The sequence below is a fragment of the Ochotona curzoniae genome, unplaced genomic scaffold, assembly GCF_017591425.1.
Source record: "Ochotona curzoniae isolate NIBS_2020 unplaced genomic scaffold, NIBS_Ocur_1.0 contig_291, whole genome shotgun sequence".
NCBI lineage: Eukaryota > Metazoa > Chordata > Mammalia > Lagomorpha > Ochotonidae > Ochotona > Ochotona curzoniae.
In genome coordinates this window covers 12715147-12742451 of record NW_024465649.1, presented here as the reverse complement: position 1 = coordinate 12742451, position 27305 = coordinate 12715147, and the positions used below count along the sequence as shown (strand labels likewise).

Below are 27305 nucleotides of genomic sequence, written 5' to 3'. Positions count from 1 at the left end.
CTCTTACCCTTTGCTTAGTTTTGGAAGAAAGACAGACAAGGCAACCAAGAAATAGATGCTGAGAATTCAGGCTCCCTGGTGTTAGCATTAATCACAGTGCTCACCACATGGGTCTGTTTACAGGAAAAAACTGATCTACTAGGTCAAACCTTTTCAGGTTTAAACAGAAACGCATACACAGCAGAAAGCAAACTGATCTTGTAGACACACATACATTTCAATACAAAGTATTAAAAATTGCCCATTTATTTTTCTACCCAATTCAATACCCATGATATACACAGGATGTAAACAAAGCATCATAAATATTTACAGGAAGATACAAAAGCCAGAGACCAAGGGAGAAACTCAACAAAGTCATGAGTTGCTGCTTAGCCAAGTCCACCCATCTGCACAAAGTGTCTTCTAGAGCGGCTTCACATCTTCCACAGGGATCAAACAAACATTACTAGAGCTGATAAACTCATGTTTGGGACTGACAGCCAGAGGCTTTAAAAGAACATTCTCTTCAGGTTTCCCGCCTGTGTTACAGCCAGCTCCTGCAGGGAGAAAACTTCATCAAGGATCTGCTTCTCCCTTTGTGGCCTCCCCTAGGGTCCTCCTCACCATGAGAAGCCGCTGCAGGAAGTCCCTCATCCCAACAGACGGCAGAATTTCTCCACATAAAATTTGGGGGAAGAGCGGTCTTAGCTACTAGACACCCCTGACCGGGCAGGCAGGCAGACAATACAGGGCTCATATTTCGCACACCACACATTTCTCTTGAGAGAAAACGGGGAAGAACATCTCAGAACCCTCCACGTTACATCACATACAACTTCCCACAAAGGGGATGGGAGACGACAAAAATCTACATCCAGACAATTTATTTGACACAAGCCAGAGTTGAAACGAATCATCCCATCTTTAGTTTCAGGAATATAACGGGTTAAACACTCAATGTTCCTTTATAGGAAGTACAAGATTAAGAGTCCCTGCCTCAGCCAGGGGCTAGGAAAAGCAGTGGGCTTAAGTACAAGGAACGTGCAAGGTTGTCAGCTGACCTAGCCACTATCTCTGCTCACAGGAAGAGGTTACTACATTGAAATGCTAAATTCTTTCACATTCAACAACCAAGACCAACTCAACTTCAGACACAATGCAAAGAAAAAAAAAGCCAAGGACAAGAGTCTAAATACCCAACTGTCTGACAAAAGGGGAACTGTCTGTCCCGCAAAGAGTTTCAAGGCAGCAGGATTCAGTTATAATCTGGCATGTGCTGGTGAAAGGGGCAGCAGGCCCGGGGCTAAGATATTCTGTTGTAAAGATATAACACATCAATGAATCAGACAAATGGTAGACATATATGCCACATGAAAGATTCTCATCCACAATGCAATGCTGACTTGAAAGGAAAAAAACTAGGGGACTCTAGAAGGGAACAGATAATAGGACAAGAATTACAAGGGGGCATTTCAGTCCAAAGCTAGTCTGACGAATATCTACCATCAGGACTTCCAATCTTTCATCTCCAAAGACGTTGATCTAATAAATTATAAAATTACCTCATTCACACTTGGGACTTACAACATACTCCAAGTACAGTAATCTCTCTGACGCTGGTTTTCATTCGCTCCTTCATGACTAAGTCGTGTCTGGCTTTAAAGATTTTCCTATTATATTTTAACTAGACAGTTAACACAGCAGAGGCCACTCCCTCTGTGAAGACAGACAAGCATCAAGTAATAATTTGATCTAATGAGATGAACCACGGGAGTAAAAAGGGAATATTTCCTGGGTTTTCTTGCTTCTTTTTTTCTTGCCTGAAAAACTCTGCAATCATTTAATGTTTTGTTCCAGAAAGAGAAAGCAAAACTAGTTGGGAAAATAGTCATATACTTATTGTTTACTACCATGACACAAAATAAACTCATACTGTCAATTGTTTCTCAAAACCCAAATGTGCACGTTTAATCTTGTAACTTAAGAACTGGATTTTTCCACATTCCTTTACACAGAGTTAGCATCTGTAAATTGAGTCTTTTTTTGGACAATCATGCAAATTTAATTTGTCCCTGGAAACAAAAACACAACCTAACAGATTAACAAAATATGTCCTTCAGACAATATTTTCTCTGTGAATCTCTCTCCATTGTTACTATTCTTGGGCTTTTGGTAAACAGAAACTACTCCGCAAAGGTTTAAGCTAGCTGACGTTTACCGAGATCTAAACTCGCAGACTGATCAGGGAGACTGCCTCAAATCAACACATACTTAACTTCTGAACTGGTTTCATTCTTTCCAAAAGCAAATTCTACAAAAAAATCCTGAGTGATTATTATTAAGTTATATGAGTTTGGGACATTTCTACTGCCATAGATGCTTCTGTAAAATTGAATAAAGATTTTATTATACCACACACACAAAAAGCAATCGGTACAGAAAAGGGAGTTTTCAGTTATTCTGTTGAGAATTTCTTTCCATGATTTCTCCCATTAAAGTATAGTTTTCAAAGCAACCACCACGACAAAGGAAGCATCTAATTAGTCCATTTTCTTCTGATCCAAGAATGCTGAGCATTTACTGTCGCATCTGTAGTTGTATCAGCGGTGTAATGAACACAGTTTATATTACTTAACTATTCTTTGAACTCCAAGAACTGTTGAAGTCTTCTCTGATGTTCTGCAGATGCTTGCACAGCACTAAATGAAACATAAATTCAAAGCATAAGCTTTATTTTACATTAAGCATATTAAGTGAACCACAGAGCACAGTCAATATTTTTCAAAACAATTAAAAATGAATAGAAATCTTCACTTATTTAGTACTTCTGAAAAACACTGGATAAAAACCCTTTGTAATCGACTGCGGAGGAAGGCGTGCATTCGGGAACAGCATGCTTCTACCTTCTAAAGGACCAATGCAAATTAAGGCTGACAAGTGAAGGCATCGACTCCAACCTGCTCCACTGCGGAGCCTGCTGTGCAGAGTTCCAGGCCTTGCAGTAGATTTTCTGGATTTTATTATTTTATTTAAACCAGATCCCAACATTATCTTTGAGCTACGGAGTATTTGAATTGCCTTTAATAGAAAATCCTTTAAACTACAATGTTTGGTTAAAACACAATGGACTGCATTAATCGTTTTCAAAGGTAACAGCTTGAGGGTTTACATTGCCTTCTGCCTTTGAACCTAAGTTATGCTTTGGAGGGGACACTGAGTACGCACTCTAGCCTCACCACCACAGAAACATGTTACCTTCACAGAACAGAATCAGGAACACAGAAACATGCATAGATCTTCCTTTTAAACTTTGGCAAAGCTGGAATATAGTGAAGCGTTCTGATTTTCTAGTCCTTCAGTAGTAACATCTTAAGACTGAATACAAGCTCAGGTAACCAAAGGTCTTTGTCATTCAATGAGTAAAAATGGTCATATTTCACTAAGTTAATTACAAATCATCCTAAAATGCCTCGCACACATCACTGCTTTCTTAAGCCATAGAGCTAGCTGGGCTGGACCTTGTATAGCACCACCCTGTGCAAAGATGCCCTGGAGATGCTTGGGAAACCTTTGTGAGCCTGGTACCTCCAGCTGCCTGGCTCTGAGTGCTCTCCAACCCCAGGGCTGTGGCTTCCCAGGAATCCTCTGTCTGCTAGCTGGGAGCAAAGTAGCCACATCCCTCATTAGTACTCCTAACTCCAAGAGCAATCTCTGCGCCTCAAATAAATCACCCCAGGTTTTATGCTGAAGAAGTGGCTAAACACCTTGCCTAAATTAAAGAGCAGATTTTGGTTCAGCAGATAAGTCACCACGTGGGATGTCACATCTCACAGGTTAAAACACAGATGATGATTCAAGTGCTGGGCACTGCCATCCACATGGGAGACCTGGAATGGGTTCCAGGCTCTTGGCTTCAGCTTGGCCCAGCCCTGTCTGTGGCCAGCACGTGTGGAGTGAACAGATAGATCTCTGCTGGCAACTCAGTGTACCTCTGCCTCTCTGCCTTTCAAATAAAATGGAAATAAATAACTTTTTAATTGTCTAAACTAAGAGTAACTTGAAGCAGAGGAAATGCAGAGATGTAGGTCAAGAAATACAAAGCAGTTAGCCACATAGTGAGTAAATCTAGGGATCTAATGTGCAATGAGACTTCAACATATAAAGCTGTATTAGAAGTTCTATTCTAAGAGGCCTAGCATGGTAACCTAGTGGCTAAAGCCCTTGCCCTGTATGCACCAGGAACCATTATGTCTGCTGGTTTGTATCCCGACCACCCCACTTCCCAGCCAGCTCCCTGCTTGTGGCCTGGGGAAGCAGTTGAAGATGGCCCAAAGCAGTTGAAGATGGCGCCCATATGGGAATCCAGAACATGTAAGGTCAGAATTTAGCCACTGAACCTTCACGGTGGGCCCCCAGTGTACCTCTTTCAACACTTTTTATAGGAGTGTTAACATTGTTCGAGCTGATAAGAGGTTGGGGAGACAACACAGCTGGAGCACAAGCACCACAGACTGAAGTAGAGGGCTGCAAGGATAAGTCTGAATCCTGCTTCTGCAATGCACTACCTGCATAGTTGAAGCATATTGTGTAAGTCAATGTTAATTTTGCCCTAAGATAAAGAAAGTCAACAGTGAACTAGACATAGATCCCAAAGTTGTAACTCTACATCTGACACTTTTCCACCATATCATTCTGGCTGACATTTGGATGATGGACTCCACTGACCTCACAGTTTTGCTGCATATATTCGCCCTGGCTCTTCTCCAAGGAAAGAAACCAAGGCAGATCCCCATTCTCACAATCTTCAGTTACTCATCTATCCTCCCTCCATATCTAATAAATCCCTTTCTCCCTTCTGTTGTTCTATCAGCAATACACAGCCCAAGCACATCATTCCGTAAACTCATCAAAGAATAAACTGAGTATATGGAACAAACTAGTTTGTTTGTTTTTTTTTTAAATAAAGATGGAGTTATCCAGTAAAATGGCTCAACTGGGTAGTCCTCCACCTGCAAGTGCCAGAATCCCATTAAGAGCACAAGTTTATGTCCTGGTTGCTCCACTTCCCTTCCAGCTCCTTGCTGCTGCCCTAGAAAGCAATAGAGGATGGCCCAAAGCCTTGGGACCCCATGCCTGCATGGAAGACCCGAAGAGGCTCCTGGCTTCAGATTGGCATAGCTCTGACCATTGCAACCATTGGAGAATGAATCAATAGATACAAGACCTTCCTGTTTATACTTCTGTAAATCTGCCTTTCCAATAAAAAAAAAATACATATAATATATATATATTTTTTAAGTAATTACAAGTTTACAGTAATCAAGACATCATCATACAGCAAAAGAATAGTTACACACACACACACAAAAGAATAGAGTCCAGAAATACACTCATATAGATACAGTCAATTCATCTTAAAAACAAAAAGGGCAGAGTTAGAGAAAGAGACATAGAACTTCCATCCACTGGTTCACTAACCAATGGTTGCAATAATCAGAGCTACAGCCAAAGCACATTAGCAGGGAGCTGGATTAGAAGGAAGCAGTCAGAGAATGAGGCAGAAGGGAAGCTAATGCACCATCTGTAGTACCCACATCCTACTGGGTACCAATTGGTGCTGCGATGCTCTACCAGCATTCTAACTCACTGCTGATGGTCTGAGAAAGTGGTAGAACTCCTGTCCTTGGGCCCTTATGTGCAAGTGGGTGACCCAGAAGAAGTTCCTGGCTTTGGATCAGCTCAGTTCTAGCCGTTGCAGCGATCTGGGGAGTGAACCAGTAGATGAAAGGTTCTCCCTGGAAATAAATCTTTCAAATAAAAATTAATAAATTATATACATGTATTTTTTTTAAAAGCAGCAGCTGGGACTTCTTTTAGTGCCCTGATATGGGATGCAGTTTAACTGACTGTATCACAAACCAGATCTTTTTTTTCTTTGTTTTTAAACAAGTTAATAAACCTCTTAACAGAGGATTATACAGCTCTTTTATTTTCACTCAAACCAAAGTGCTCCATAATACTTGTTCTAGCTACTGCCTAGTACTACAGAAATAGATGAAAAAACATACTGTCAGCTTCTAAAAAGTTTTTCTATAAGTAAGTATCATGGGAGTCCTAACCTATTTATTAATTGCAACAGAAAAAAATACTTTCATATGCCTTCTAAAGTTCATTTATAACTCATATCACAGCAAACACATCATGAGAGGAAAACAGTATTCATCAACAAAACATGATGTCAACAAGCTTGTCGTGTGTGGCTCTCCAACGCCCTCTCCTAAGGAGTGGGGACCTGCTACTCCTTTGCCAGTGTGACTGACAAAGCACCAGCCCTCATGCATTGACACATGGACACGCTGCTCACCCCCAGCCTCACTCAGCTAAATGGGATGTGAGCCACAGAAGTAGCTTTAATATAGTTTTCTAGAAAAGGGCTCGGATTTTTTTCTCTGGATCTATCAGCAATTAGAATACAGACCCACACATATTAAAAATTAACTGTTTGGGCCCAGTGTGATAACCTAGCAGCTGAAGTCCTCGCCTTGAACATGCCAGGATCACATATGGGCACCAGTTCTAATCCCAACAGCCCCACTTTCCATCCAGCTCCCTGCTTGTGGCCTGGGACAACAGTGGAGGATGGCCTTGGGACCCTACACCTGTATGAGAGACCTGGAGAAGCTCCTGGCTCAGCTCCTGGCTCAGCTCCAGCCGTTGCGGTCACTTGGGGAGTGAATCATTGGACGGAAGATCTTCCTCTTTGTCTCTCCTCCCCTCTATATATCTGACTGTACAATAAAATAAAAAATTTCTTTTTTAAATTCCTGTTTTTATAACTTTTGTTCTCTTCTGTCCATTTGAGAGAAATCTACAAAACCCATGAAAGGCCAAGTTCCAAAATGTAAGTATTATTTCAAAATCCAAGGTGTTAGCTCATGTGGGAACTGGCCCAGAGAGTACACTTCAGCATGTCAGCCGTTACAAGCCCCTTTTCTGTCTTCCAGAAAACTGCTGAAGCAATTACCATGGATCAAAACAGGCACACTTACTTCAGATTGTCACCAAATGTAGTGGTTATTCGATAGATGGCAGTTTTGAGGGATGCTCTGAAAGCAAACCTTAATGTCTTATAAGAAGTGTCCACAAGGCTTCCTGGAATTCGGGATGGTTTGCTGGAAGCATGAGGAAGCTTGAAGTACTTGTCCACTGCCTAGGCCAAGAAATGAAGGACACAGAGTCAGTTAAGTCATCAGAAGAGGAACTTTCAGTGAGGGGTTTGGCACAGCGGTGAAGCTGCCACTGGGGACACCCACATCCTCCATGGGAGTCCCTGGGTTCTAGCCCCAGCTCCACTTGCTAGGCAGCCTCCTGCTAATGCACACCCAGGGAGATGGCAGATAATACAGTTCAACTACTTGAGTTCCTGTCTTCCCTGTGAGAGTCCTAGATGGAGCTGCCAGCTCCCAGCTTCAGTCTGCCTATCCCCCAATTATGTAGATTTATACACACATACTATAAAATACATTTCTTATTTTTAGATCACTATCAAAGCAGTTTGAACAACAATGCAGCAGAGAGGCTTGGTGACGGGAGTAGTTAGCAGGTGCAAGCGAAAGTCCAAACCTGCACCCTAAAGAGGAGCGGCCAACCCAACTGCTTTGAGAATGAGCAGCAGCATGGACAGCCCTGCCACACTCCTCTGAGAGGGGTGTGACTTGCTGCAACACCTTTACTGTGGGTCCTAGACGAAAAAGCAAAGCAAGCGAGACTGACAGAGTAAGAAATGGATCCGAAAAGCATTTCGAAGTCCAAAGGCAAAACATGTAATTTTTAAATGACATAGCTATAGACAGAGAAGGGAGAGGCGAAGTCTAAGTGTTAACTGGTAAGACAAGACAACATCTAGTGTGACAAGGAATAACAGTTTAAGTATACTATCTATGCTTCTGGATGTAACTAAAATTAACCAAAATTTTGGACAAAACAGAAAGTTAAAATTATATCTACCATTACGTGTTTAATTTCAAGGTTCTTTCATGTGTTCTGACTATTCTTTTTTCTTCTAGTATTTTATTTGTACTTCAAGGATTCAGTATCCTTTTATATTGAGGGTATAGATGATACTTTTCTAGGGCTTTTCAGCTTTTTCATAATATTTTTTAAAGATTTATTTGTGTTTTAAAGATAGAGCTAACAGAGAGAGGAAAGACAGAAAAAGATCTTTCCTCCACTGGGTGACTCCCCAAATGCTGACAAGGGCCAGAGCTGGGCTAGTCCAAAGCCAGGAGCCAGGGGCTTCTTCCGGTCTCCCACACAGTGCCAGGTGCAGGGTCCAAGGCTTTGGACCATCCTCTACTGCTTTTCCAGGCCATAAGCAGGGAGCTGGATGGGAAGTGGGGCAACTGAGATATGAACTGGCACCCATATGGGACACTGGTGATAAAGGTGCCAGTCCACTATTTCTTACATTCCATACTTCCACCAAGGCCACTTGTCTTTTGGTCTCTACCTTCAGCATTACAGCTTATTTAGAAAGCTGGGGATCTGGGCCCCTAGCCCCAAGCAGGACATGCATCAGCGCTGACAGCAAGCTGGGGATTACTGATGACAGGCTTCCCTGTGGCGATCTGGGTGGAGTTTCCTGGGTAAACCTGGACAGGAGCACCGTCTCAGTGCATTTCTCTAAGCTACTTCCCATCTAGAATATCCAGCCTCTGGTGTTCTGGAACGCAGTGGGGAAAAACTCCTGAACTTACTGACCCCCATGCTTTCAGGACAGTCGTCATAGTCTTCTCCAGACTCTGCCAGTCCTCCTTTCTTTCTAACACTATGTCTGCAGGAAGGGAATATCACCCAGCAGATGACTGAGGGAGCCAAGGGACTTTCAAACAGCTCCACCCCCCTTCCAAGCCTCCTCACTTTGGTCCCTGCCCTTTTCCTCTTGGTTCCACAAATACTTACTTGCCTTCCATGGCCAGCTTGGGCTCTGCCTCTGGAATGTGCTCACTGGCTCAATCACCTGCTTTCCTGTCTTACAAACTTTGTTGCTGCTGTGTTCTCTCCTGTTTATGAATCTGTTTATTTTAGAATTCCTTTCATTTTAACACTTTTAGGGGGAAGGAACATGATTTAACAGTGTTCCAGTCTGCCATACCTTTATGTACAATCATTTAGGAGTTTTTTTAACACTGAAACATATCCGAGATAACTTTAGGCAGTACGGGAGGTGGGTGCTTGGTAAAATATTTAAGTCGTATTAATATTGAACTCTACTATGGCACACTGGCTTAAGCTGCAGATTGAAATGCTGGCACTTCACATGGACACCAGTTGATTCCCAGCTGTTCCAATCCTGATCTAACTTTCTGCTAATAAACCTGGAAAAGCTGCAGAAAAGTGGCCTGCAGTGTTTGGGTCTCTGCTAACCACATGGGAGACTGGGATTGAGCTCAGAACCCTTGGCTTTGGTTCAGTCCAGCCTGGGCCTATACAGTCATTTGGGGAATAGATCAGTAGACTAAAGATACCTCTCTCTCTCTCTCTCACTTTGTCTGCTTTTTAAATAAATATTAAATTTTTTAAAAAGGGAAAGGAAAATGCTGCCTTATAATGGGAAAGCTATTTTCTTGCAAAGCATTCTGGTTAACCCACAGCATATTCAGAAAAATAGTCATCAGTTACCACCTGAGCCCAACAAACTTCATTTACTTATCTATTTATTTGAAATTCACACACAGAGGGAGAGAGAGAGAGAGACAGAGAGAGATATCTAACTGCTGCCCCAAATAGCCACTACTGAGCCAGGCTGAAGCCAAAAGCCAGGAGCAATGGTAACTGGCCAATCCTGCAACTGCAAGCACCAGGATTCCATATGGGCTCATGTCCTGGATGCTCCACTTCCCATCCAGCTCCCTGCTTGTGACCTGGGAAAGCAATTGAGGATGGTCCAAAGCCTTGGGACCCTGTACCCACATGGGAGACCTAGAAGAAGCTCCAGATTCCTGGCTCTGGATCAGATTAGCTTCAGCTGCTGTGGCCACATGGTGAGTGAACCAGCAGATGGGTGACTTTTTCCCTCTTTTCTCTCTAAATGTGCCTTTCCAATAAAAATAAATATTTTTTAAAATTTAGCATCTTTTTCAACAATGAATATATATATAGCAAATCACTGCAGCACTAGGAGTTCCTCTGATTTTTTCATTAACGGAAATTACCAATATCTTCATTACATTGATTTTGATGTGATTACCTTAAAATAGTTCATCTTATCACTGCCTAACAATCACTGTGAAACTTACTGTAAAACATATTTGACACCATAATTAGAAAGCGTATATGTATGTGTGTCTATATGTATGTGAGTGTGTTTGTGTGTCTGTGTATATATATAAGGAAAAGTATATGTTCATAAATAGGAACATATTTATTGAAAAAAAATCAGTAGACTAAGAGTAAACAAAATTACTAGGGTCATTATTGAGAAAGCAAGTAAAGCCACCACCTGAGATGCCAGTATTCCATTATGGGCACCAGTTCGTGTCCCAGCAGCTCCACTTCTAATCCAGCTTTCTGTTTATAATATGGGAAACACAGAGGAAAATGGCCCAAGTATCTGGGCCCCTGTCACCCATGTGGGAGATGTGGATGAAAACTCCTGGCTCTTGGGTTTGTCATGGTTCTGTTCATTGCAGCCATCTGGGTAGTGAACTAGAGGATGAAACATTTCTCTCTGTAACTCTCCTTGACTTTCAAATAAATAAAAAAACACACACTGCCTTATCAAAAATTTAGTATATTTCAATATAATTCATTCTTTTCCTTTCTAATCCTAAGTACTTTATAGTATGTATTTAACAACATTACTCCAAGAAAAACTCCATGGGTTTCCCAACCGCCAAAGGGAGCTTTGGCCCCAATAGCTACAAACTGCACAAGGATCTACATCCCACTTAACAAAATCCCAGTATCCTAAATCATCTAAACACTAAAGGCATACATATCTTACTGCTTTAGCATATTTTTGTGAACAAATTAAGTTTTCTCTTCCTATTCTCTTTTAGGTTATAATTTCCTAAAGAAAATAACAGTATCATTATTGTAACTTTCAACATGTTTTAATTCAGTAAATCTGATATGTTACAAATAAACAGAAAAACAAGCAAGACAGATGCTTAACACTCTCGCCCAACCCAGACTGCTCACCTCCTGCAGCGTCAACAAAGTATTCAGGATGGCTGGTAGTGTAGTCTGGACAACTCCAAATCTGTCTTCTCTAAATGATGCTGCCACAAGGTGAGACAGACCTCAAGAGGAAAAGCAAAAAGGATCAAAACTAGACATATCCATTTTCAATTCATCTGATGAGAAAAAAAAAACGAATATTCTAAATATAATGAGACAGGGAAGCAACACAATACAAAAATGGGTAAAAGGGGCTGGCATTGTGGTATAGCAGGTTAAGATGCCACCCAATACCAACATTCTGTAAGCATTTCAAAGGCCAAATGGCAGAGAGGGACAGATATTACATCCACTGGTTCACTCCTCAAATCACTACAATGGCCAGGCTAGGTAAGGCCAAAGGCAAGAGCCCAAATACTTAGACCACCATCTGATGCTTTCCCAGGAGCATCAGCAGGGAGCTAGACTGGAAATAAGGAAGCTAGACTTCAACTGGCGTTCATATAGGATGCCAACATCCTAGGCAGGAGTTTAATCTTCCGCACAATACCAGTCCCTAGAACTGATCGTTCATGGATTATACCTTAATATTTAACTGATAATTAAAATCATAGCTATGTAGCTGGCTCAATGGCACAGCTAGCTAATCCTCTATCTGTGGCACCGACATTCCATATGAGGGCTGCTTCAGTCTAGCTTCTCTGCTGCCAATGCAGCTCCCACTAATGGCCTGGAAAAGCAGTGGAGGCCTTAGGCCTTGTGCCTCTGCACTCAAGTGGGAGACCCAGAAGGAGCTCCTGGCTCGCAGCTTCAGATCAGCCATCTGGAGAGTAAACCAGCAGATGGAAGAACTTCTATCTATCCCTCTCGCTCTTTCAATAAATCAAATAAATCTTAAATTAAAAAAAAAAATCCCTCCTCTCCATCCTAATCAGTAGCCCATGTGGTCTGTAATCCCCTTACCTCTGCATAAAAATTAAATTAAAAAAAAAAAAATCACAGCTACACTCACAGACTGCTTACCTTCTAAGGCCCAAATGTGCATTTGGGCATCTGAAAATACTGCCTGAATGGAGGCCTCTGGGTGCTACAAATTGAACAGAAACATTGAACTCAGTAAGTTTTTCTGGGCAAAAACTCTACTATGTCATTTAGACAATTATGTAGACCATAGTAACTAAAGATCGAAAGCTGCCTCAAGAACTAAAACCGGAGATAAATCCTTCTACAATATCATCTAATTACAATAAAGGATTTGGCCATCAATTTCTTGTGTGATCCTTGTCAAATTTCTGTATTTCTCATTTAAAGCAAGTACCAAGTGTTCAATCCATCTCCAAGAATGAGTACAGAGGTCACCTGAAATGACTCCATTGTGGTCTCTCACAGGGGTGGCAGGGATCCAGGCCATCACCTGCTACCTTCCAAGGTGCATTAGCAGGGAGCTGGACTGGCAGCAGAGTAGTCTGATCTCAAATTGGCATTCCAATATTGCTTATGGGATGCAGGAGTCCCCAAGAAGCAGCTCAACTTGCTGTACTGCAATGCTTGGACCCCTAACTTTCCCTAATATACTAGGTTAAACAGAACAGATTAACAAATGGCCCGCTACACACTGGTTTTCATTTTGCATTCATTCAAGTCTATTCAGTATAACATTATAATAAGCCTATCAAGCTGCATTTCTTACCATTAAGAAAATGGACAATTCCTTATCACATAATAAATCTACCTGCAGGACTGATGCAAATTTAGCCTCTATCCGTGACACTGGCATCCCATACAGGTGCCAGTTCATGTCTCTGCTGTTCTACTTTAAATCCAGCTCCCTGTTAATAGCCTGGGAAAGCAGTGGACAATGGTCCAAGTGCTTGGGCCTCTGCACAAATGTGGAAGTCACAGAAGAAGCACCTGGCTCCTGGCTTAAAGTCAGCCAAGTTCTGTCCTCTGTAACCATTTGGGGAGTGAACTAGCAGATCTTCCGATCTCTTTCTGTTTCCCCTTCTCACTAACTCATCTTAAAAAAAAAAAATCCAGCTACAAAACAAGAATTGGAACAGCCCTTCATTTCCAAAGAGGAGAACTCAGTTGGAATCTGTTTTGCTTTTCCTGGACTATGTACCCTTCGGCTAGCTACCTGACCCTTCTGAGTGGCAGATTTCCTTACCTATAATATAAGGACAGGAAGAGCTATCTCCCAGGAATGAACGCTAACTAGAATTAACTGAGTGGTTTTTGCTTCATACAATTGTTCCTTAGGTAGATATTCCCTTCCACAGAAGAGAGAAAGCAGGAGCAAGAATTTGAAATGACACTTGCATTCTACCCATCAGGGCTGCTCCAAGCTTTTTCCCTATCAGAGAATAACTCCCAAAGAATACACTTTGCTTGAAGGCCTTAACTGAATGAGTACAGCATTATTAATTTATTAGCAAGTATCTCAGTACCTGCAAAGAATCTACATTTAAGAAAGTCAAAAACAACTTTTTTCTCTATTTGCCAAAAACTTTGTTCATCATAAAACCAAGCAACAAACAGCCAAGTAAAAATAAACAAATCTTTAGTTTCTGCAGCTGAAACTAATACTCTTGTGGTATCTGTAACAGCCAGTAGGCAGGCTGGAAAGTCACTTCATTTGTGGCATGAACCACGCCTTTTACCCATCATAAATTTAACAACTGCAATCTAACAGTCATCTCTCCTGAACACCGAATTCACCAAGAAGTTAGCAGGACAGTGTTAACATCAGTGCAGAGTCTTTGATCTGCTCACTTTGCCAAGACCCAGGCAGCATGAAGGAGACAGTGGTGCCAATGAGCACGGAGCTGCCAGGAACCAACTGTCTCAAGGCACCATCCTACTTCACTACGCTGCTGAGGTGCAATGCATATCTAGAACAGCCACCTGTGCAAGCGAGGGTCACAGAGGTGCTGTGCGAAGCCGTGACTGTCTGCATTCAGCTGTGTTACAGGTCAGGTCTGAGCTGCCCCGATTCATTGCATATTCCATTTCCTTTTCCCTCATCCCCAACACTGAAGTACATATTCTTACCTTACTGAAAAAATACATTATCAGCACCCGTTTAGATAAGAAATTCTTAATCTGAGTTGGAAAAACAAAGGATTACATCTACATTTTAATACTTTATTCAAATACAGTATTATACATTTTCATTTTTTGACATTAAATTGAAAGAAAAAATGAAACACTTCAAATCTGGCAAAGAAAGAATGAAAGTATTAACAATAAACCACGTAAGCAAACACATTCATACTATAAATCAGACAGACCACCTAACGTGAACTGTGTAATCAGACACCGTCAGGTAAGGACAGTTCAGTGATCTCTTAGCATTGTAGCCAGCTTCACTTTGGTGTACTCCAGGATGTTAATTCAGCAAAACTACCAAAGAAAACTTCCATTAAAACAGGCCCTTCTACATTAACTGACACCTGCCTTCATTTCCAGGTATAAACACTGAACCAAACCAAGTGAGAGCTCTGTCATAACACAAAGGATTCTAAGGAGTTCTGGTGGTATCTTCTAATATCACACTCTTTCTCCAGGCTCTACAACTGCCTTGCCTTTAACTCAATACTAAAAGAAGTATGTTTCTACTACACAAGAATTATCTTAATACATGAGGTGCTTTTTCACCAGTTGGGACAAGCAGAAATACATTTCAAAGGTAAAAAATTTTCTTAGCATCAATTTGAAAGTTAACCCAAATGATTTGTACCCCAAAGCTACGTGATTAATTGGAGGGATGCAGCAGGCAGTACATGCTGAGTCACACAAAAAGTGACACAGCAGTGTTTAGCTCAAGTCCTATGGGACCCTGAACACTCTCAATTAGTCTAACTCATTCATCGCTCCATCAGCAAGCATGTGGGCTTTCTCCAATCTTAAAAACCCTTTATTGGCCCCTCAACTCTCCCCACTAAGGCTACTACCCCAATTTCTCTGTTCCAACTGAGCAAAACTCCTTACAAGACCAGGACTTTTCGTCTCCAATTCCTCCTGCAAACTCCGGAACATGTGTCAATCAAGTTTGTATCCCCACAACTTGTCCAGATCACAAATCATCTCACACTCTCCTGCTTCTCTAAAGAGATACTTCCTTTTCTTGGTCCTCTACTCATTTTAGTAGCCTTTCCTCAGACTCCCTTGCCACTCCTCCTCAAATCCCAGACTTTTCATCACTGGAGGACCCCAGTTTCAAAATTTCTTTTCTCCTACATCTCTACCCAAGAATCTGCATCCAATGTCCTGGATTTAAATACTGCCCATATGCTGAAAATTCCCAAGTCTGTATCTCTAGAACACAACTTTCTCTATTTTCCACACATACACCTTATTTCTTATTTCACTTGGTTGTTCAACAGGTCTATCAAAATTAACATGTCCCAAACCAAACTCCTGATTTTCATCTCCATCAAATCTCCTCCTCAGTGACCACTGGCAAATCACTCAACTGATGGCAACTAAAGTATTCCAGATCCTTGGGCACAAAAATCAGTCAACACTAATTCTTATCTTCGTGCAGACTCTAGTACATCTACCTGAAAATACATGTCCAGACTCTGATGTGCCCTTACAGCACTGCTTTCCCCATCTCCTTCCTGCCCCCATCCATGATCACGCTGGCCTTAGATAACTCTATCTCTCACTAATGTATGGCAATAGTCTTTACACTATTCTTTGGTTTATACTGACAGTCTGGTCTCAACACAGCTTAACAGCAGCAAAATATAAATTACATCCTATTACATCCTATCATTCTCATGGGTAGAGCACCACAGTGTCCTTTCATCTCACCTGCAGCAAAGTCACTCTTAACAACTAATGGAGATCCCAGTGCCCGTACTGTGAACTATTCATCCACCTGCCACTCATCCCTCTCCAACTCCGCTCGAACCAGCTCATGTTGTTCCTGCCAGAGACCAAGCACACTACTGTCTCAAAGTGTCTGCCTTTGGCTGCTCGCTGTTTCTCATCAGGTGTTACCTTATCAATGACACATTCCCTGATCATTGGACAAAAAATGGTTCTCCCACTTAACTTAGGTACTATGCCCCTGGTCTGCTCTATTTTTCTGTGTAACACTTAAGCAAAAGAGATTTTCCCTTGTCAAGAATGGTTTTCATATAAAACATGATTTTTCAGTGTGCATCTTACAATGAAAAGCATGTCATAGTCTAGGCAATTTTCTTAATACATAAAATCAATCTTAGAATCAATGCTTCTTAGTTCAAAGAACACAGTATAAAACATCTGGCTGTTTATCTGCTTCCCTTTGCTAGCATGTGCACATTATACGGGCAAGGACCTTGTTTTGTTTGCTCTCTTTCCAGTACTTAAAACCACACTCTGCAGACAAAAAGAAGCCCAATACTTCTTAAAGGAAAAAATGCACAGGTTAAAAGCATTAAACAGAGTTAAACTATGCAAAAATACAAAGCATTTAGCTCAAAAACAGTCAAATATTAGCAATTTCATTTTGGCCAACTTAATATGTGAAGCACTAAAAACAAAATCAACAACAAAAAAACCAACAACCCTATTTATTTCTAATGATGTGGTGGTATGGGATTCTTTATGTCCTCAACATTACATGGAAATGTAAATCCTATAACTACATCATCATACCTGTTCACGTTTATTCTGAATCCATGAATAAATCATGCTGGGCTCACTCGCTGTCTTACCCTCAGCTCGATGTGGGGTATAGGGAGGAGGATTAGGAAATTCCGTCATTTGCTCATCTATACATTGGAAACAAAACGCCAGTGAGTTAGAACCTGGGCCATAGAGCCTCTCTCACCAGAGCACGTTACAGTGCAGAACTAGCCTCCTCACCAGCTGCTGAGGTCCACAGTCGGGGCCCCCTCCTGACCAGCCGAGGGCTCTGCGGGGACCCATAGCATGTGTTCACATCCAAAATCCTGGCCATGCGATCCACTACACTGGAGCCAAATGCACTCCCAATGGGACTGGCAACATCAGATGGAGGCAGCTTTGAAGAAAACAGCGACGTTTTAACCAACGATGGCACCGAAGGCCGAGGCTTCTGGCCTGATTTTGGTGTCTGGAAAGCAGTTTCTTCTGTTAAAACAAACAAACAAATAAAAGATCCAGAGCTGAGCAGGAAACCTTCAGGTAGGCAGGCCATCATGGAGGTTCTTGACTTCCAGACCCACTGATGCGCTGCTCGCCACAGCTCCCAGGGCTGAGCAGAAAGCGCTCACTGGGGTTTAAAGGTTCAAGGTGGCAGCTTTACCACGGCATCTCAGTGACCATGCCAGGCACTCTATACATCTTTGTGGGACTGGTGCAGCCTCTTGTTTCCCTTTCAGGAATATCTTTTCATCTCCTAGGCCACTGTCTGTAACTGAGCTTTTTCCAGCTAACTCATCAGTACACATTCTTTTTTATGTGGCAACAACTGAAGAAGAAGTCTGAAATGCAACAATATTTTAAGAAGTTTGAAACAGCCAGGATTGGCCCAGAGAAGCATCAGCATCTCTCCAAGGACAGGTACTGTGCTGCAGTGGTTAAGCCACCACTTGAATGGTTCAAGTCTTGGCTGCTTCATTTCCAATTCAGCTCCCTGGGAACGTCCTAGGAAGGCAGCAGATGATGGTCCGAGTACTTAGGGCCCTGTCATCCATGTGGGAGTTTCTGGCTGAGGCCTAGTCCAGCCCAGGGGAGTAAACTACCTTCCTATCTTTCTCTTTCTTTCACTCTGTCATTACACCTTTCAAATAAATAATACACCTTTAAAAACAAACAAACCCCCCACAATCTTATCAGTTTTGCTGCAAGTTCTCACTGTAATATTAATGTAACTAAACATACTAGATTTACACGGCAAAAATGTATAGGAGAGGGCCTGGCGCAATGATTCAACGGGTAAATCCTCACCTTGCAAGCACTGACATCCCATATGGGCACCAACTTGTGTCCCAGCTGCTTTACATCTCTTCCAGCTCCCTGCCTGTAGCCTGGGAAAGCAGTAGAGGATGGCCCAAAGCCTTGGGACCTGCACATGTGTGGGAGATCTGTAAGAGGCTCCTGGCTCTTGGCTTTGGATCAGCTCAGCTCCAGCCTTTGTGATCATTTGAGGAGTGAACTAGCAATGGAAGATCTTTGTCTCTACTCTCCATAGATCTCATCTTCCTTTCCAGTAAAAATAATACACAGGAGAAAAAAAAATACACAGGAGAAAGCACAAATCTTGTTCCATATTTCCCAAAGTTGTTTCAAATTAACTAAACTCAACACTAATTTATATAGATTATCTATAAATTGGTCCCTATAAATCTGATTGATAAACATTAAAAATCATACTATAAATCTAACAATTGTATAAAAACAAAGAACTTTTTCCTGGTTCTCTAACACAAGGACAAATCAACAATAGGAAAGTCCATACCTTCTTCAAAAATCCACAATAAGAATTAAATGCCACAGGCCAGCCAGCTAAACTGTCACCTGTGGGCCCTGGCGCAATAGCATAGAGGTTAAAGTCCTCATCTTGAATGTGCCAGGATCCCATATGGGTGCCGGTTTTAATCCTGGCAGCTCCACTACCCGTCCAGCTCCCTGCTTGTGGCCTGGGAAAGCAGTCAATGACAGCCCAAAGCCTTGGGACCCTGCACCGGCATGGGAGACCCGGAAGAAGCTCCTGGCTCCTGGCTTCAGTTTGGCTCAGCTCCAGCCGCTACGGCCGCTTGGGGAGTAGATAAACTAAAACTTTGTTGAATCTCAGACTTCTCCTTAAAAACAATCAGTAATTCAGACACTGGCCTCAGCCGCCACATCAGAGAGAAGAGAGCCTCTGCCCAGGTCTGTTTCAATGGAACCCAGGCTGTCCTTAACGTGTGATCTCACCCCATATTATAAAATGTCTGGCTACAAAAGCACCTGAATGTTAGTCTTTTTGTCAGTCTCACATTCCCAAGCAGCTCCTCCTGCAGGGATCTGGTAAAAAGGACAGGGCCTTTCACCTGCACCTCTCCCTCTTGGCTTTTACCTTCAAATGGAGAGTCCTTACCAACACTTCAGTAGGCTATCTTGAAACAAATCATTTGATCACTTCTGCTGTTCTTCTCTGAACCAGCAGCAGCAGCCAGGGCTTGCCTGAAAAATTTACCTGGCTGTGTGCCAGAGGTAGGGAACTCTCTACCTGATGACCAACCACATCAGCCTTTTAAATACCAGAAACACTAGGCTTGCTTTTTTTTTTTTTAAGCTATACAGGCTTATGGTGTACAGTAAATGATGTTTTCAATCTACAATGATATCTAGGTCTTTTCCTTGGTTCAATACAACATACCACATGTTGGGGTGATTTTTCCTGAAGATATATATCCCACACCTAGGTAAATATCCTTAGGCTAAACGTGTGTCATCTTTCCATGAAATACAACGTAAATGCTGTTCTATCTCAGCAGTAATAGGAGTTACCTGGAGAAATTGACTTCTTGGGTTCCACTGGGTAAGATGAAGACACTCTCCCATTCGTAGCAGCAACCTCTTGAAACAGAACCAGTTTCTGAGTCATATCATTTAAAAGATTCAAACACTCTCTTGAAATAGCTGTCCAGTTATGAGGATGTCCACCTATGAGAGCCAAAGAGCAGCTTTTAAAATGCAGATAATCTTATCTCCTCTTCTCAAAGTGTGTGTATAGGGAGGGGGAGGGGTTGTGGGGGAATAATCAATAAGAAATGCTACAATACACTTTACATCAAGGCCCACTTTCTTTACTCAAAATATTACTCAGATTTTGTGCCATCTAATACACAACAGGAATTCAATAAATACCTGGAAAAGATAATTTCCCAAAAAGTCTACAAGCAAAAAACTTGCTATTTCAGCATACAAAGCCTTTATTTGATGACCAAAATCAAACCAAACACATGACTGTGGCTGAAGCACAGAAGATCATGGTTACCTGTCCAGCAACACCGAATATAGACTGCCTAGACTATGGAACATGAACCCAGACAATGGAAATGGGGCCAGTTAATGAGTTGTTCCCTGGGGACCTCTAAGCTGTTACATCTGATTCATTGTGCTTCCTTGTATTTGATTTATAGTCATCCTCCTTATCAGCATTTTCAAACTTTCTAGATTCTGACACTAATAGATTTCCAGAACAAGTCAAAATTTTACATTGTATGCACCATCTGCCAATTAGTCGCATACACTTGTCTTAGCAGTTCAAGTGTGGCACTATACCAGCTTGTATTATTTCACTTAATAAAGGCCCCAAAGCACAAGAGTAGAAGTGCCAGCAATTTTATTACAATATGTTGTTACAACTGTTATTATAAGCTGCTGACAATCCCTTACTATGCCCAATTTTAAAATTAAGCTTTCTCATTCAGGTAAGCATATACATGCTTCAATGTGATCAGTTTAAGGCAACTCCTGGAAGTCTTCATCATACCTCCTTGGATGAGCAGGGGCTACTGGACATAAAAGTCCCGACGTGGTATTGCATGAGTCAGAGTGACTCATTATTTGGTAATCCATACCTTACACTTGAAGTATTTATAAATCTGCTAGCTTATAATTTGACATAAATTATCATAATTCCTATTCCCTATTCCTTTAAAAGCTCATTCACGTCTCATTATCTGTTGGTTTTCTAAGATCTTTGTCTCCTAGAGTGATCATTAAAAACCAATCAGGATTCATTGTGTCAAACCACACCACTTAACTTGGAAACAAACACATATACAAAATTCCCCTTCAACAGGTGTCAGGATGTTATGTGCCTCTTTAACTCAGGACTGGGAACAGTGTAACTGTCTGGTTACATTGTTGCCACATGCCCCAGAAGGCAGGTTCTCAGGCATAGGCCCTCCTGCTGCAGTTTACTTGAAACTCCATTCTAAATATTTAACATACATAGAATTCCTGCATTAACCCAAGTCTGGTAGAAAAGTACCGTTACAGTTAATCCATATTTCTTAAGCCACAAAAAGGAAAGTGGCATCAATAATTATATTTTTATATAACTGGATTTCATTTCCATAAGAGCTTATTTCACAGTCTGAGAACTGGGAAGGAGGATAAACAGCTCATGAGAATGAAGATGGGAAGCTCAGTGGACTAGGTCCACCTTGGTGGCTGGCATGGAGCTGTGGGATCCAGGCACAGTGAGCACTGGCAGGGCCGCACCTTGGGCAACTGGCAAGTAATGGCAGAAGAGTCAGAGCTGCCAGGAGCAGCCATGGGTTGCCAGTGAGCCCGAGTCCTCCCTCCTCTTGTCAAAGGGAGCCGAGCAGAACAGCACAACTCTGGACCTGGGAGTCAAATGATGGAATTCTTACTCTAATTCTAACATTAAATTTCATTTAAATCGGGCCCGGCGCGGTGGCGCAAGTGGTTAAGGTCCTCGCCTTGCACGCCCGGGATCCCATATGGGCGCCGGTTCTATCCCGGCAGCTCCACTTCCCATCCAGCTCCCTGCCTGTGGCCTGGGAAAGCAGTTGAGGACAGCCCAAAGCTTTGGGACCCTGCACCCGCGTGGGAGACCCAGAAGAGGCTCCTGGCTTCGGATCAGCATAGCACTGACCGTTGCGCTCACTTGGGGAGTGAATCATCGGACAGAAGATCTTCCTCTCTGTCTCTCCTCTCTGTATTATCCGCCTTTCCAATAAAAAAATAATAAAAATAAATCTTTAAAAAGAAAATTTCATTTAAATTGCTTCATCTTTGGGACTTAGATCTCCCAGCGGGGGTTTAGGTCATATTTCAAAAGATCCTAGCCAGTATGAAAACTTTTAGGATTTTTAAACTGTGTTTTTCTGTTCTCAAACTGACAATCTCTTACATCATCTCTTCAGGCAACAGTACTGAGGGAGCTAAAATATAAAAAAGTTTAAAAATATTTTTTGTAAGTCCAGTGCAATAGCCTAGTGGCTAAAATCCTTGCCTTGTATACGCCGGGATCTCACATGGGTAACAGTTCGCATCCCAACTGCTCTGTTTCCCATCCAGCTCCCTGCTTGTGGCCAGGGAAAGCGGAGGGGATGGCCCAAAGCCTTGGTATTCTGCACTTGCATGTAGGAGACATAAAAGAAGCTCTTGGCTCCTGGTTTTGGACCAGTTCAGCTCTAGCCATTGCGGCCACTTGGGGAGTGATTCAGCGGAATGAAGATCTCTTTTTTCTTTTTTTAAATATATAAGCAGAAGTGGTAGAAGCACCTCTAAGAAGTATCTCTCACTTTTTTTAAAATTGAGATATATTTTACTTTTATTGGAAAGTCAGATACACAGAGGAGGAGACACAAAGAGGAAGATCTTCCATCCATTGATTCACTTCCCAAGTGAGCGCAACAGCAGGAGTTGTGCCAATCTGAAGCCAGAAGCCAGGAGCCTCTTCAGGGTCTCACATGCGGGTGCAGGCTTTCCCAAGGCTTTAGCCCATTCTTGACTGCTTTCCCAGGCCACAAGCAGGAAGCTGGATGGGAAGCCAGGCCACCAGGATTAGAACCAGCACCCATATGGGATCTTGGCGCGTGCAAGGCGAGGACTTTAGCTGTTAGGCTACTGTGCCAGGTCAGAATGAAGATCTTTCTCTCCCCTTCTCTTCTCTGTATAAATCTGACTTTCCAATAAAAACAAAAATAAAAGGTTAGTTTCATGGCACAGCAAGCTAAGGTGCTGCCTGCAACACCGTGTCCCTTATCAGAATAGCAGCTTGAGTCCTAGCTGCTTCTTTCCCAGCAAGTTTCCTGCCAATAAGCCTGTGAAGGCAACAACAGAGAGCCCAAGTACTTAGGCCTCCACTACCCTGCTGGGAGACTTGGATTCAGCCTGGCTCCCGGCTTTCACGTGCCTAAATTTGGCTGCTGCAGCTGCTTAGAGAATAAACCAGTGAGAAAACTTCTCTGTGCTATTCTGCCTTTCAAATAAATGAAGTTAAAAAACAAACAAAAAACCTTCCTAATGACAAATTCTGTCCATAACAATAAAAACACTTAAAGTGGCGTAATATTTAAATCATAGTTAATTTAATAGACACCCTGATGTGGGGTATTTTCTTAAATATCTTCCTTTCCAAAACTTGAAGTGAAAAACTTTCTGCAAAAAAAAAAAAAAAAAAGAAAAAAAAAAGAAAAGAAAAAAAGAAACACTTTCTGCACAGACATGCTTAATCAGATTTGTTACTTTTAGCAATACCTGGCTGGCTAAGGCTAAAAACTTCTTGTCTTCGTGAAGGAGAATATTGAGAAAGCAACATCAGGTCTTGCAAGGCTAAATACTAAAAGAAAAAAAACAAAACACACACACATTATTCGATATAATCTCTACATAAAACTTACAAATTGGGCACATTATTGTACAATTATGTGCTGATAACATTTTGGTAAATAACTAGTTGCACTTATAATGGCCCTGTGAGATTACATCTCCTGGTGTCACTGTAAGCATCTCTGCACAATAAAAATATCCCCTAACAGTGCATTTCTTAGAAGCTATCTCTACCATCAGGCAAGACAAGCCTGTCAATCCTAGAACAATTTAGATGGGCTTCTGCATCAAAGAAATATTCCAGCATCACAATCTTCCTTTTAGACTTCCCTTCCTTTCATGATTCTACTCTTGCTATCCACTGCAGGATCCAGACAAAGCTAAGGAACTCTGTACCACGGGCAATTTTGTTATTTTTAACATTATTCACAGGTAACAAAAAACTATCAACTTAAGAGGCCAGCAACACTTAAGCCACCTGTGATCCAGGCTGCTCCATTTCACATCAGTTCCCTGTTAATGTGCGTGGGAAAGCAGCAGCAGATGTCCAAGTGGGGGGCCCAAATGGAGTTCCAGGTTTGGGTTTCAGCCTGGCCTAACCTCCCAGCTGTTGTTGCTATGTGCAAAGTGAATCAGTGATTGAATATCTCTCTCTAACTCTTCTTTTTAAATAAACAAGTCTCTTTTTAAACTTAAAATTTAAAAATTAAGCTGCTATAAATTCATTGTGGAGTCTTGCCTGTGGTCACCTTGACATGGCCAGACCAAACAACTTCTAGGACCCAATGTGTCACCTCCCCCACCTTCCATTCAAGAGCTACAGAACTACTCTGTTTACGACCTCTTGGGAGTGTGCTGGGGACTTAAAAACACCACTTCCTCCTGGAACTTTCCCTGGCCTCCCTTACACAAATTCAAACTCACAATTCTCAACTGTAATGCCTAACAAAATGAATTATCACTGCCCTATCTGTCTCATCTGCTTCCACCAAACTGTGAGAACTTGCTACCACATGCTACTCACCACCACACGAAAACTCAGCCCAAATATACCAGAAACACACAATTTGTTTCCCTAGCAAAACTCTTCACTGATCTTCAGATCTGAGCAGCTTTCTCATACTGGGAAAAGCAGTTAAAATGGCCCCACTGCACTTGCCTCAGTATTTTCTAATCACTTCCTGTGCCTGCCTTTTCCACCTGTGCTGTGTCTTAGACATCCCACTGAAAGCAACTAGCAGTGACTGACACCTGCTCATTAAAAAGAAAGATCTGTTAATAAGCAGGTGGGTAACTCAAAGTTTATATTACAGATTAGTCACAATTCATGTTTAAAAGGTAATTAGAACCCTGATAGTTCCTTTTCTTACTTGTTTATAATTTCTCTAGTGTTCAAAATCTTCCATTCTTTTAATTCTTTTTGAAGTATAATAATCTTTTCAGACAATCACACAAACTTTAAAATGATATACTTTAAAATCTCAAATTACTATATGAATTTTAAAAATTATGCTCACTACTTGTAAACTCACTACAATTTCTTTAAATTCTTTTGGTTATGTTTTGTTTCAGGATCATTATCAGTTATTCATATTTGAAGAGAAATCCCTAAATCTCCAACCAGTACCAGTCACTACATGTGATTTTAAAAGCCAACAAACACTACATGATGAAAAGTATTTAATTTAGCAATTAAAAAATCAACAGTATTTGTGAAAAGTTATTGCCTATAGTTGGATATCATGATATTTTACACTTACAAATACTTTTGAATCATTTCTGAATATAGAATTAGCTAGGCTGTATACACACTGTAAAATTCACTTGAAGTGAAAAAGCACCATCTGTAGGTGGTGATTTCTGTAATACCAATATTAGAATATTCTAAGCCCTCAAAAATTTCTGAATGTTTCAACATTCTAAGTAAAATCCCTCCTGTCAGATAAGTGAGAGATACACGGGTGAAGGCACAACAAGCACAGTCAGGGCCGTGGCACCTTGATGATGAGGGGAGGGTTGCTGTTCAGAACCTTCGGCAGGCATTCGTCTGACTCTTCTGCAAATGGGAGCTGCACAGGGAACACGTGTGCCTACCAAAGACAAAGAGAAGCACTATGAGTATCAATTTAAGTTTACTAGAAAAGGTGACAACACAGCCAAACTAGTATCTTTAGCACTCATGGCAAAAATAGGTTAAGTTACATGAATCCAAGCACAACTTTCAAAATTTACTGTGGGCCCAGCGCAGTGGTCTAGCATCTGAAGTCCTCGCCTTGAAGGCGCCAGGATTCCACATGGGCGCTGGTTCTAATCCCGGCAGCTCTACTTCCCATCCAGCTCCCTGCTTGTGGCCTGGGAAAGCAGTCAAGGATGGTCCAAAGCCTTGGGACCCTGAACCCATGTGGGAGACCCGGAAGAAGTTCCTGGCTCCTGGCTTCGGATTGGTGTGGCACCAGTTATTGAGATCACTTGGGGAGTGAATCATCGGGCAGAAGATCTTCCTCTCTGTCTCTCCTCCTCTCTGTATACCTAACTTTGTAATAAAAAATAAAGAAATCTTAAAAAAAAAATCTTTACTGTCCCGATATTATTACACCAGGACTTCTAGTTTCAGAGACAAAAGTCTCTGAAGCCAATACAATACAAAAATACAAACTTGCAGGACTGGTAAATGAAATACAAATGCTAGCATTCTAAGACCAGCATCTGAATGATTAAAAAAAAAAATACAATTCTCACTTACTGGAAAGACTTTTGTGAGAATTATCAATATCACCGCAAGCTTCAAAGTGATATAATATAAACTTATTCAAACTTTTCTCCAAAGCCCAATATTTTCTTGCCATGTACTTAGATTTTTTATTTTAAATTATGATTATATGGTTGATCAGGGTGGGAATGATCAAGGTTGAGGGAAAACTGGGTGAACTCATTGCTTCCAAATTTGCTATTTCTTCTTGTTGTTCCTGGGGGAAGGAGAGAGACAAACAGGGAAGCCACTCATGACTTTTCACACATCCCAGTACCCAGGGATGAGGAGCCGCCACATCCTATTAACCCAGAGTCTCAGTGTGTACATATTCCGAGGGTTCTGTCCAAGTGGTTTGGATAGTTCTGAAATGCTGCCGGTTTTACCGATCCGAGGATGATGTCACCCTCCCAAAGGTCACTGGCTCATTCACTGAGACTTTTTGCTGTTGTTTGTTTGGGGTAGTTGTCCAGTTAGTTCTGTTCTTCTACTACAGCACCAAATATGCTGCCACTTCTCCTTTTACAACAGGAGCTGTGTTCACTGCTCCAGCTTTTTCATTATATAGGAGATGTTCTTACAGGAGAGTCCAGGTATCCGGGCCAGGCATCTCAAGCATTGTCAGATCCCCCAACCCTGGAGCTCACAAACCCAGCACCCACCTAGTAAGTGGGCTCCAAGACCAGGCGACCCAAGTCCCTTCGGATTCCCCATCCCCAGGGTTCATAAAACCAACACCCACCTAGAAGGCAGGCCCCAGGATCTGGGTCAAGCGACCTACACCCCACCAGTTTCCCCTGTCCTCAAGACTCGGGAACCCAACCCCCATCACACAAGTGGGCCTCAGGACCTGAGCCAAATTACCCGAGCACTGTCAGATCCCCTGTCCTTGGGACTCAAGTACCCGGCCCCCACTGGATCCAAGCTGGCATAATTCACCTTACCTCAGCATTTGCAATCTTATTGCACAGCCTGACCCAGTCTAGCCTGCTCCCTGTTTCAGCTCCTGCTGGTGGGTGCTGCAGCCCAGCCCAGCCCAGTCTGATTGTTGTCCCGGTCCTAACGTGAACTGGCTGGTACTGTGGCCCGATCTGGCTCCTCCTGCCCCCTACTCCTGTTC

At 42.0% G+C, this 27305-nt stretch overlaps 1 protein-coding gene across 2 annotated transcripts in view; it reads right to left on the bottom strand.

Moving 5' to 3' along the window:
* Positions 1 to 228: 228 nt before the first annotated feature.
* NDC1 (NDC1 transmembrane nucleoporin) overlaps positions 229 to 27305 on the bottom strand; it is a 56424-nt gene continuing 29347 nt past the window's right edge. For both annotated transcript variants that reach the window (XM_040978519.1, XM_040978518.1), the window contains exons 9-18: positions 25434 to 25526; positions 23365 to 23446; positions 19633 to 19788; positions 17023 to 17268; positions 16813 to 16928; positions 14215 to 14265; positions 12187 to 12250; positions 11185 to 11285; positions 7032 to 7192; positions 229 to 2681 (exon numbers count right to left, since the gene is read on the bottom strand). In XM_040978519.1, coding sequence (XP_040834453.1) covers positions 2618 to 2681; positions 7032 to 7192; positions 11185 to 11285; positions 12187 to 12250; positions 14215 to 14265; positions 16813 to 16928; positions 17023 to 17268; positions 19633 to 19788; positions 23365 to 23446; positions 25434 to 25526 — 1134 coding nt within the window. In that variant the 3' untranslated portion in view covers positions 229 to 2617. The remainder of the gene's footprint in view (positions 2682 to 7031; positions 7193 to 11184; positions 11286 to 12186; positions 12251 to 14214; positions 14266 to 16812; positions 16929 to 17022; positions 17269 to 19632; positions 19789 to 23364; positions 23447 to 25433; positions 25527 to 27305) is intronic.